The 12380-nt window shown below is 47.2% G+C and overlaps 1 protein-coding gene across 6 annotated transcripts in view; it reads right to left on the bottom strand.

Moving 5' to 3' along the window:
* Nucleotides 1-12380, bottom strand: part of col12a1b (collagen, type XII, alpha 1b) — a 194940-nt gene that overhangs the window by 94207 nt on the left and 88353 nt on the right. For 5 of the 6 annotated variants that reach the window (XM_047387817.1, XM_047387814.1, XM_047387815.1 and 2 more), the window contains 4 exons: nt 9487-9626; nt 7046-7178; nt 6930-6947; nt 5868-6007 (listed from right to left, as the gene is read on the bottom strand). In XM_047387817.1, the coding sequence (XP_047243773.1) occupies nt 5868-6007; nt 6930-6947; nt 7046-7178; nt 9487-9626 (431 nt within the window). The remainder of the gene's footprint in view (nt 1-5867; nt 6008-6929; nt 6948-7045; nt 7179-9486; nt 9627-12380) is intronic. The other variant, XM_047387816.1, reaches the window with a different exon arrangement.

The following is a 12380-nucleotide window of genomic DNA, read 5'->3' as shown; positions in this document are numbered from 1 at the left end:
TTCTACAGGCTGCTAAAGGATGTTCTACAGGCTGCTGTATGAGGTTCTACAGGCTGCTAAAGGATGTTCTACAGGCTGCTAAAGGAGGTTCTACAGGCTGCTGTATGAGGTTCTACAGGCTGCTGAAGGAGGTTCTACATGCTGCTAAAGAATGTTCTACAGGCTTCTGAAGAAGGTTATACAGGCTGCTGAAGGAGGTTCTATAAGCTGCTAAAGGATGCTCTACAGGCTGCTAAAGGATGTTCTACAGGCTGCTAAAGGAGGTTCTACAAGCTGCTAAAGGATGTTCTACAGGCTGCTAAAGGAGGTTCTACAAGCTGCTAAAGGATGTTCTACAGGCTGCTAAAGAAGGTTCTACAGGCTGCTGCATGAGGTTCTACAGGCTGTTAAAGGATGTTCTACAGGCTACTAAAGGATGTTCTACAGGCTGCTAAAGAAGGTTCTAGAGGCTGCTGAAGGAGGTTCTATAAACTGTTAAAGAAGGTTCTACAGGCTGCTGAAGGAGGTTCTATAAGCTGCTACAGGATGCTCTACAGGCTACTAAAGGATGTTCTACAGGCTGCTTAATGAGGTTCTACAGGCTGCTAAAGGATGTTCTACAGGCTGCTAAAGGATGTTCTACAGGCTGCTGTATGAGGTTCTACAGGCTGCTAAAGGATGTTCTCCAGGCTACTAAAGGATGTTCTACAGGCTGCTAAAGAAGGTTCTACGGGCTGCTAAAGGATGTTCTACAGGCTGCTGTATGAGGTTCTACAGGCTGCTAAAGGATGTTCTCCAGGCTACTAAAGGATGTTCTACAGGCTGCTAAAGAAGGTTCTACGGGCTGCTAAAGGAGGTTCTACAGGCTGCTAAAGAAGGTTCTACAGGCTGCTGCATGAGGTTCTACATGCTGCTAAAGAATGTTCTACAGGCTTCTGAAGAAGGTTATACAGGCTGCTAAATGAGGTTCTACAGGCTGCTGAAGGAGGTTCTACAGGCTGCTAAAGAAGGTTCTACAGGCTGCTGAAGGAGGTTCTATAAGCTGCTAAAGAAGGTTCTACGGGCTGCTGCATGAGGTTCTACATGCTGCTAAAGAATGTTCTACAGGCTTCTGAAGAAGGTTATACAGGCTGCTAAATGAGGTTCTACAGGCTACTAAAGGATGTTCTACAGGCTGCTAAAGAAGGTTCTAGAGGCTGCTGAAGGAGGTTCTACATGCTGCTAAAGAATGTTCTACAGGCTTCTGAAGAAGGTTATACAGGCTGCTGAAGGAGGTTCTATAAGCTGCTAAAGGATGCTCTACAGGCTGCTAAAGGATGTTCTACAGGCTGCTAAAGGAGGTTATACAAGCTGCTAAAGAATGTTCTACAGGCTTCTGAAGAAGGTTATACAGGCTGCTAAATGAGGTTCTACAGGCTGCTAAAGAAGGTTCTACAGGCTGCTGAAGGAGGTTCTATAAGCTGCTAAAGGATGCTCTACAGGCTGCTAAAGGATGTTCTACAGGCTGCTAAAGAAGGTTCTACAGGCTGCTGCATGAGGTTCTACAGGCTGCTAAAGAAGGTTCTACAGGCTGCTGAAGGAGGTTCTATAAGCTGCTACAGGATGCTCTACCGGCTACTAAAGGAGGTTCTACAGGGTGCTGAAGGATGTTCTACAGGCTGCTAAAGAAGGTTCTACGGGCTGCTAAAGGAGGTTCTACAGGCTGCTAAAGGATGTTCTACAGGCCGCTGTATGAGGTTCTACAGGCTGCTAAAGGATGTTCTCCAGGCTACTAAAGGATGTTCTACAGGCTGCTAAAGAAGGTTCTACGGGCTGCTAAAGGAGGTTCTACAGGCTGCTAAAGGATGTTCTACAGGCTGCTGCATGAGGTTCTACATGCTGCTAAAGAATGTTCTACAGGCTTCTGAAGAAGGTTATACAGGCTGCTAAATGAGGTTCTACAGGCTGCTGAAGGAGGTTCTACAGGCTGCTAAAGAAGGTTCTACAGGCTGCTGAAGGAGGTTCTACGGGCTGCTAAAGGAGGTTCTACAGGCTGCTAAAGGAGGTTCTACAGGGTGCTGAAGGAGGTTCTACAGGCTGCTAAAGAAGGTTCTACGGGCTGCTGTATGAGGTTCTACAGGCTGCTAAAGGATGTTCTACAGGCTACTAAAGGATGTTCTACAGGCTGCTAAAGAAGGTTCTACAGGCTGCTGAAGGAGGTTCTATAAGCTGCTACAGGATGCTCTACAGGCTACTAAAGGAGGTTCTACAGGCTGCTGAAGGATGTTCTACACGCTGCTAAAGAAGGTTCTACAGGCTGCTGAAGGAGGTTCTATAAGCTGCTACAGGATGCTCTACAGGCTGCTAAAGAAGGTTCTACGGGCTTCTAAAGGAGGTTCTACAAGTTGCTGAAGGAGGTCCTACAGGCTGCTAAAGGATGTTCTACAGGCTGCTGCATGAGGTTCTACAGGCTGGTTCTACAGGCTGCTGAAGGAGGTTATATAAGCTGCTACAGGATGTTCTACAGGCTGCTAAAGAAGGTTCTACGGGCTGCTAAAGGAGGTTCTACAGGCTGCTGCACGAGGTTCTACAGGCTTCTGAAGAAGGTAATACAGGCTGCTAAAGGATGTTCTACAGGCTGCTGTATGAGGTTCTACAGGCTGCTAAAGGATGTTCTACAGGCTGCTAAAGGAGGTTCTACAGGCTGCTGTATGAGGTTCTACAGGCTGCTAAAGGAGGTTCTACAGGCTGCTAAAGGATGTTCTACAGGCTGCTGTATGAGGTTCTACAGGCTGCTAAAGGATGTTCTACAGGCTGCTAAAGGAGGTTCTACAGGCTGCTGTATGAGGTTCTACAGGCTGCTGAAGGAGGTTCTACATGCTGCTAAAGAATGTTCTACAGGCTTCTGAAGAAGGTTATACAGGCTGCTGAAGGAGGTTCTATAAGCTGCTAAAGGATGCTCTACAGGCTGCTAAAGGATGTTCTACAGGCTGCTAAAGGAGGTTCTACAAGCTGCTAAAGGATGTTCTACAGGCTGCTAAAGGAGGTTCTACAAGCTGCTAAAGGATGTTCTACAGGCTGCTAAAGAAGGTTCTACAGGCTGCTGCATGAGGTTCTACAGGCTGTTAAAGGATGTTCTACAGGCTACTAAAGGATGTTCTACAGGCTGCTAAAGAAGGTTCTAGAGGCTGCTGAAGGAGGTTCTATAAACTGTTAAAGAAGGTTCTACAGGCTGCTGAAGGAGGTTCTATAAGCTGCTACAGGATGCTCTACAGGCTACTAAAGGATGTTCTACAGGCTGCTGCATGAGGTTCTACAGGCTGCTGAAGGAGGTTCTACGGGCTGCTAAAGGATGTTCTACAGGCTGCTGTATGAGGTTCTACAGGCTGCTAAAGGATGTTCTCCAGGCTACTAAAGGATGTTCTACAGGCTGCTAAAGAAGGTTCTACGGGCTGCTAAAGGATGTTCTACAGGCTGCTGTATGAGGTTCTACAGGCTGCTAAAGGATGTTCTCCAGGCTACTAAAGGATGTTCTACAGGCTGCTAAAGAAGGTTCTACGGGCTGCTAAAGGAGGTTCTACAGGCTGCTAAAGGATGTTCTACAGGCTGCTGCATGAGGTTCTACATGCTGCTAAAGAATGTTCTACAGGCTTCTGAAGAAGGTTATACAGGCTGCTAAATGAGGTTCTACAGGCTGCTGAAGGAGGTTCTACAGGCTGCTAAAGAAGGTTCTACAGGCTGCTGAAGGAGGTTCTATAAGCTGCTAAAGAAGGTTCTACGGGCTGCTGCATGAGGTTCTACATGCTGCTAAAGAATGTTCTACAGGCTTCTGAAGAAGGTTATACAGGCTGCTAAATGAGGTTCTACAGGCTACTAAAGGATGTTCTACAGGCTGCTAAAGAAGGTTCTAGAGGCTGCTGAAGGAGGTTCTACATGCTGCTAAAGAATGTTCTACAGGCTTCTGAAGAAGGTTATACAGGCTGCTGAAGGAGGTTCTATAAGCTGCTAAAGGATGCTCTACAGGCTGCTAAAGGATGTTCTACAGGCTGCTAAAGGAGGTTATACAAGCTGCTAAAGAATGTTCTACAGGCTTCTGAAGAAGGTTATACAGGCTGCTAAATGAGGTTCTACAGGCTGCTAAAGAAGGTTCTACAGGCTGCTGAAGGAGGTTCTATAAGCTGCTAAAGGATGCTCTACAGGCTGCTAAAGGATGTTCTACAGGCTGCTAAAGAAGGTTCTACAGGCTGCTACATGAGGTTCTACAGGCTGCTAAAGAAGGTTCTACAGGCTGCTGAAGGAGGTTCTATAAGCTGCTACAGGATGCTCTACCGGCTACTAAAGGAGGTTCTACAGGGTGCTGAAGGATGTTCTACAGGCTGCTAAAGAAGGTTCTACGGGCTGCTAAAGGAGGTTCTACAGGCTGCTAAAGGATGTTCTACAGGCTGCTGTATGAGGTTCTACAGGCTGCTAAAGGATGTTCTCCAGGCTACTAAAGGATGTTCTACAGGCTGCTAAAGAAGGTTCTACGGGCTGCTAAAGGAGGTTCTACAGGCTGCTAAAGGATGTTCTACAGGCTGCTGCATGAGGTTCTACATGCTGCTAAAGAATGTTCTACAGGCTTCTGAAGAAGGTTATACAGGCTGCTAAATGAGGTTCTACAGGCTGCTGAAGGAGGTTCTACAGGCTGCTAAAGAAGGTTCTACAGGCTGCTGAAGGAGGTTCTATAAGCTGCTAAAGAAGGTTCTACGGGCTGCTGCATGAGGGTCTACAGGCCGTTAAAGGATGTTCTACAGGCTACTAAAGGATGTTCTACAAGCTGCCAAAGAAGGTTCTACAGGCTGCTGAAGGAGGTTCTATAAGCTGCTACAGGATGCTCTACAGGCTACTAAAGGAGGTTCTACAGGGTGCTGAAGGATGTTCTACGGGCTGCTAAAGGATGTTCTACAGGCTGCTAAAGAAGGTTCTACAGGCTGCTGCATGAGGTTCAACAGGCTTCTGAAGAAGGTTATACAGGCTGCTAAATGAGGTTCTACAGGCTGCTGAAGGAGGTTCTACAGGCTGCTAAAGGATGTTCTACAGGCTGCTGCATGAGGTTCTACAGGCTTCTGAAGAAGGTTATACAGGCTGCTAAATGAGGTTCTACAGGCTGCTGAAGGAGGTTCTACAGGCTGCTAAAGGATGTTCTACAGGCTGCTGAATGAGGTTCTACAGGCTTCTGAAGAAGGTAATACAGGCTGCTAAAGGATGTTCTACAGGCTGCTGCATGAGGTTCTACAGACTGCTGAAGGATGTTCTACAGGCTGCTGAAGGAAGTGTATGGGACCAGAATTAGAGAAGACAGCAGCTTCACAGGGCCTGGAGATCTTGCACAGAACTAACATCTTGTCTGACATCAACAGGGAAATGATCCTAATGGGTCTCAGTTCTGATGCAGCGTTCTGAGGTCCATCAGTATGCCAACATCACAATCTTATCCTGACGTGCTGTTTGGAGGAATGTTGTCTAAACACCTCAGAGATACTCATATTCCCTACATTCCAATCCCAGCCTTCTTCAAGTTATTCCCAGTACTGATCCCTGGACGAACCATTAGGGTCACCATTGAAACCAGGCGGATCTGCTTCACAGTCAAGGCTCATTTCACCACAGATGATGTTCCGCAAAGCCTGTTTGGTTTCCTAGATCTAATCTCGGCAGGTCTCAAGGTACTGGGACTGAATGTTTGTGAAGAAGAGCGATTAGAGATCCGGATCTAAAATATACTTTAAACTGAAGCAGTGACTCAACAACATCAGCTGTCACTAGAAGCTCCAGTCTAAAGCAGCAGAACTGGAGATGCATCTTTAGTACCGTCCCTCTGCCACCAAGAGACTTCCCTCCAACCCCAACAGGACTGAGGAGACACTTACAGACAGCGGCTCTCCTCCAGCGATAGGCTTGTACGTGATTTTGTAGTTCTTTACAGGACCGGAAGCAGCATCCCACTTCACAGTCAGTGTGGAGACGGTGGCGTTGAAAACCCTCAGGTTCCGAGGCGGCTCAGGGCGTACTGGAAGTACAGAGAAGCATGCAATGAGAAGAAACAGAAAGATGGAATGGGATGGGAGTGAAGATGACAACGAGGATGATGGTGCTGATGATGGCAGTGGTTCCTCTGCAGAGTGTCATGGAGCTGGAAGGATCAGATTTAGGATGGAAGCAGCAGAATGAAGATGAGGAGTGAAGCTGGAGCAGAGCTGGAGTACAGAAACCTGACTTTTAAATCAATACCTTTAAACCCATGCCAGTTCTGTTTGGTGCAGAACTAATTATTTGACTTGGCTTCATAAACAGCATCATGAAGATCAAGGAACACAGTGGACAGCTCAAGGATAATCTTGTGGAGACGTTTAGTCCACTATAACTTCTGTGCACGCGACCAAACCATCTGAGCTCCACCTCTCTAACAAAACTTCCTTTTACCTCTGACAGACCTTAAGCAAAAGCAATCACAGTTAAACTGAGCTCCATCGCTGCAGCGGGATGACTGAACAACATGCGACAACATGAACATGATGCCTGAACCCACGTGACGATGGAGTGATGTGAAGACACACAATAAAAGTTGATGGATGGGAGTAAATATTAACAATGATGGAAGAAGATGCTCCTCAGTCTGCATTCACACCACAGTCTGCCATCAGGATATCACTGGGTTTTATGGTGCAACCTGGACATGATACTGGTCTGATACTGGTCTAATGGAGCCCAAAGTCCAAATGACAGCTAAGTGAGCTCCTGAGCTCCTCACTGAGCTGCAGTCTGAAGTAAACATGCAGCTGTGGGAAGACAGCAGGTGATGTGAACGCACAGTGAAGCTCTGAAACACACAAGCATGCTGAGACATAACGTCTGGTTGTTCCATGTGACCATCTGGCACAAAGCATGAACATAAAAACTGAAAAGGAAGCAGACCTTCTCATGTGACCTACCATCTGGAGCCTTCAGCACTAGAAAGGGACGTTGAGAAGAAGAGAGTTATTCCAACGTCATGGAGAGTTGGAGATTAAGAAAAGTCCTGCTGGTTTGAGGCGAGAGAATCACTTACAGGTCCGCTGGGTTCCCATCAAGTCCTCGCTTTCTGACTCGTCAGGATAAATGGCTGTGACAGTCACGAAATAGTCTGTGTCCGGGTCCAGGTTCTCCAGAACGTAGGAGTTCTCATCGCTGCTCAGGATTTCCTGTTGAGAACAGAACAGTACCCAGGAGAATCAGTGTGGAAATGATCTCCTCTAACAAGAACATCAATTGAATTAGCAGCTATGAATCCTCCTTGATCTGGTTGAGAAAACAACTCATTTAAACCTCTGCGCCCAGGCTTCTGGGAACGTCTGGCAGAGCCCTCGGCCAGGGATGTATTCAACTCCCACCTCCGGGAGAGCTTTGACCAGATTCTGGGGGATGTTGGAGACATAGAGTCCGAGTGGACCATGTTCTCCGCATCTGTTGTCGATGCTGGTGCCCGTAGCTGCGGCCGTGAGGTCTGCGGTGCCTGTCTTGGCAGCAATCCCCGAACCCGGTGGTGGACACCGGGAGTAAGGCACGCTGTCAAGCTGAAGAAGGAGTCCTATCGGCTGTGGTTGGCTTGTGGGACTCCTGAGGCAGCTGACGGTTACCATGAGGCCAAGCGTGCCACGGCCCAGGAGGTGGCAGAGGCAAAAACTCGGGCCTGGGAGGAGTTCGGTGAGGTCATGGAGAAGGACTACCGGTTGGCCTCGAAATGATTCTGGCAAACCGTCTGGCGCCTCAGGAGGGGGAAGCAGTGCTTCGCCAACATTGTTCACAGTGGGGGTGGGAGTAAGCTGACCTCGACTGAGGACATTATCGGGCAGTGGAAGGACTACTTTGAGGATCTCCTCAATACTGACATCACGCATTCCGTGGTGGAAACAGAGGCTGGGGACTCGGGGTTGGACTCTTTCATCACCCAGGCTGAAGTCACCGAGGTGGTTAAAAAAGCTCTGCGGTGGCAAGGCTTCGGGGTTGGATGAGATCCGCCCTGAGTACCACAAGTCTCTGGATGTTGTAGGGCTGTCATGGTTGACACACCTCTTGATCATTGTGTGACGGTCGGGGACAGTGCCTCTGGATTGGCAGACTGGGGTGGTGGTCCCCCTTCATAAGAAGGGTGACTGGAGGGTGTGTTCCAACTACAGGGGGATCACACTCCTCAGCCTCCCTGGTAAGGCCTACGCCAGGGTATTGGAGAGGAGAGTCCGGCCGATAGTGGAACCTAGGCTTCAGGAGGAGCAGTGTGGTTTTCGTCCCGGCCATGGAACACTGGACCAGCTCTATACCCTCTACAGGGTACTTGAGGGTTCATGGGAGTTTGCCCAACCGGTCCACATGTGTTTTGTGGACCTGGAGAAAGCATTCGACTGTGTCCCTCGTGATGCCCTGTGGGGGGTGCTCCAAGAGTATGGAATCGGGGGCCTTTTATTTGGGGCCGTCCGGTCTCTGTACAAGCGGAGCAGGAGTTTGGTTCGCATTGCCGGCACTAAGTCGGACCTGTTCCTGGTGCATGTTGGACTCCGGCAGGGCTGCCCTTTGACACCGGCCCTGTTCATAACTTTTATGGACAGGATTTCTAGACGCAGCCAAGGGCCGGAGGGGGTCTGGTTTGGGGACCAGTGGATTTTGTCTCTTCTTTTTGCAAATGACGTGGTCCTGCTGGCCCCCTCTAGCCAAGACCTACAGCAGGCGCTGTGGCGGTTCTCAGCCGAGTGTGAAGCGGCTGGGATGGAGATCAGCTCCTCCAAGTCCGAGGCCATGGTTCTCGACCGGAAAAGGGTGGCTTGTCCTCCTCAGGTTGGAGGGGTTCAAGTATCTCGGGGTCTTGTTCACGAGTGAGGGGAGAATGGAAAGGGAGATCGACAAACGGATCGGTGGGGGCGCTGTGCCGGTCCGTTGTGGTGAAGAGAGAGCTGAGCTGAAAAGCAAATCTCTCAATTTACCGGTCGGTCTACGTTCCTACCCTCACCTATGGCCATGAACTTTGGGTCATGACCGAAAGAACGAGATCCCGGATACAAGCGGCTAAAATGAGCTTCCTCCGTAGGGTGGCCGGGCACTCCCTTAGAGATAGGGTGAGGAGCTCGGCCATCCGGGAGGAGCTTGGAATAGAGCCGCTGCTCCTCCACATCGAGAGGAGCCAGTTGAGGTGGCTCGGGCATCTATACCGGAGGCCTCCTGGACGCCTTCCTCGGGAGGTGTTCCAGGCACGTCCCACAAGGAGGAGGCCCAGGGGACGGCCCAGGACACGCTGGAGGGACTATGTCTCTCGGCTGGTCACAAGTCTGATTTCGTTAGGCTCAAATATATACATACACCCCACTAACATCTGGTGAAATGTCCTGTTAGCAATTAACACGTCGACCATGGGCTGCTTGTTGCTGAGGGGGGTCAAAATAATATATTTCAGCACTTTGGATAAAAACTTTAACAGTCAAGCTTCTCCTGCAGGAGCTCGTCATCATCTTCTCAACTTACGTTCTTAAAGTTGTTCTCCCCCTTCTTGGTCCATGAGATCCGGTAGAGGGCCACATCTGGAGCTCCGTGTTCCCATGTGGCTCTGAACGAGGTCTGGGTCACCTCAGAGAACTGCAGGTTCTTTGGAGCAGGAACAACATCTGTTCATGCAGACAGGAGGAGATCAGTAACCAGATAGGTTGTCATATATCTGTTGAAACAGTTCTCCAGTTTGGAATCAGGCAGAGAAACCATAATCCTCATAATAATGCTATCTGCAACACTGCTGGCAGCAGATGGAGAGAGATGGAGAGAGAGAGCAGACAGTAGGGTTCAGAGGTTGTTGTAGGTTGGCAGAAAGGCTGAAGAAACCACATAAGGACTAAAGACATTTAAAACTGGATTCTATTCAGAATTTACTCCAACATTCCTGCATTCTGTGAATGCAGCTGCTGAGACCAACAGACCTGAAGGAAAAACCAGAATGAATTTTAAACCTTCTGGCCTGTCCAGGATTTAATGTCAGAAGGAGGGGGGAGGCTATTAGGATCTATGGCTTCATCAACCGTCCTCCATGCTTTTGGATTAGTTGAATGATCATGCCATAGATGGCAGAGAAGGAGGCTGGAGATGGATCCCTGAGGAACACCTCAATAGAACTCGAATAGAACCTACCTAACTGGACCTGCAGGAGGACGCTGGGATTGGGAATTATGGTGGTTCTTGGCGTTCAGCAGCAGCTCATTGGTCACATTAAAGTTTCTTTTGTAAAAATAGCTTAAAAACCTAGTGAGCATCAATAAATGACAGCATCTTTGTAGAGGTTCCTTTCTGCAGAACCTCAGAACCACAGTTAGCAAAACATAAAGGTTCCAAATAGCATAGGTTCTAGGTGGTGATGAACAGGTGGGTGTGTTAGTTCAAGCTGGTAAAGAACCAGCATCAAGAGAGGTTTTAAAACTGTCACACAGCAACTGGCTGAAGGAAACCTTCCTTAAACAGTGGGTGGAGTACAGCCCAGCGTTGTTCTATTCAATTCAATTCAGTTTTATTTATATAGCGCCAATTCACAGTTCTGATGGGACCGGTTAAACCTGAGCCCATCAGGGAGTCTGAGGCTGCTGTTTGTGCTCCAGTCTCTGTGGAGGTGATCAGGGTGCCGCTTGTGACTCACAGAATGTAACCATGCAGGGACTATCAACCTTCAGTCTGTCAAAATAAGGTGAGATCTTTCCATGTAATCCATGCAACATTTAGTAACTGCTCACAGTTAACTTCATAAAAGCTACAATAAATATCCTTATATCCTTATGTGTAATCCATGCAATAATTATTAAAACACACAGTTGAAGCAGTGAGGAGTGAAACAAACATGTTCTCATATTCTGGAGCTGAGAGACTGGAGAGGCCTGTGTGGAGCCACATGTTATCTGTCTTATCTGTTGCAAAAATATAAACAAGTATATCCAAAGAAATGATGTATGATGATTTTTATATTCTTTCACATGTATTAAATAAAATTAGTAGTCTTTGATTAACAAGTGAAAAGATGTATGATTGAAATGTGGTTAAGAACTGAGAATTAGAGGAAAAACATTAAGGTTTGACATTCTCAATCAGCTATATATGAAAGAAATATAACATTAATCATTTGTAAAGCATGAATAAAAAGAATGAAGTGATGGTTTTGTAACTGTGTTTTAAAGTGAATGCTGAAAGCTGAAGAATGAAATGTGTAATACTGTGTAAAGTTTAAACTGAGCAGATTAGGGAGAGAACTGGAGGATGACTAGGAGTGACGAGAGCCAGCTGCATGCTGACAGCGACGGGAGGATGTGACTACAGACCAGCGTGACTATTATTGGCATCTCCAAGGCTGAGAAGCAGAATCAGTAGGTCACAGTGACCATGACTAAAGTATTGAGCAATAATCAAGAAGCTGAGCTGAATAGGTTGCGCAATAACTAAGAAGCCTAATAAGGGGTTGACCGGTGAAAGCATCAAGCGCTATAAAAACAATAATGAGAGCAGAAACGGGGTTGTTTCCTCGCAGAAGACCAGCGAACAAGTTTTGATGGAGAAAATAAGCTTAGATGGGAAAGGAACAGAGACACAGCCCCACTGATCAACTGCATTAAAAAAGAGGATCAACCCGTGAGCCCAGAAAGGACTGTACCTCAAAATTAAGAATCTGATTTCATCTAAAGCCTTTTTATCCAGACAACAGAAGTGAACTTGATCGGTGAACAGCTGATTGCTCTAAGTTTCAGGCTTCTGGAAGTCCTGAATCAACCTCATTTATGTCTCTGTGTTTCCTTCAACTCTTCAGCCTCTAGAAACTACTGTCTTCAGAGACAAATAACAACAAAGATCCTGTTTAACCATCAAAGTCTGGAGCATCAGTTCCTGCCACTTAAAGGAAGAAAACTGAAGATTAAGTCGTATTCCCTTCAAGAAACCACTCGTTGTTACCAGAAGAAACTTCTCCATCAGGTGGATGGATGAGCCTCCATCTTCAAAGCTTCTCCAAACCCACTAGTTTCAGCATCAGGGAAAGACAGGTTGAGTTGATTGATTCGTTTCTATTATTGAAATTATTTTGTGTTGCCGAATTGAAGCTGTTACTGACCCCTGCATAAGCATTACTAATTAAAGAAATCTAAAATTCTAGTTAAATCGTGGACATTCAATTATTTGAGTCACCGTATTGTTGGTTTTTTATTGGTGGTAAAAAGTCTTGTTGCCTGGTTCTAAGATATTTTAGGAGGTTTTTATAAGTTGCCTTAGTCAAGTTTGTTAAAACAGCGCCTTGGGGCTCGTGCCAAGCTACTAAAATTAACCTAGCCCATATACCAAGAGCCAGTTGTACATTAGGGAACGAGCAGCCGTGAACAAAAGTGACTGTCGAAGGTGTG

Source organism: Girardinichthys multiradiatus, chromosome 15 (genome assembly GCF_021462225.1).
Source record: "Girardinichthys multiradiatus isolate DD_20200921_A chromosome 15, DD_fGirMul_XY1, whole genome shotgun sequence".
Taxonomy (NCBI): Eukaryota; Metazoa; Chordata; class Actinopteri; order Cyprinodontiformes; family Goodeidae; genus Girardinichthys; species Girardinichthys multiradiatus.
The sequence above is the reverse complement of the archived record's forward strand: the minus strand, read 5'-3'. Positions and strand labels throughout refer to the sequence as shown.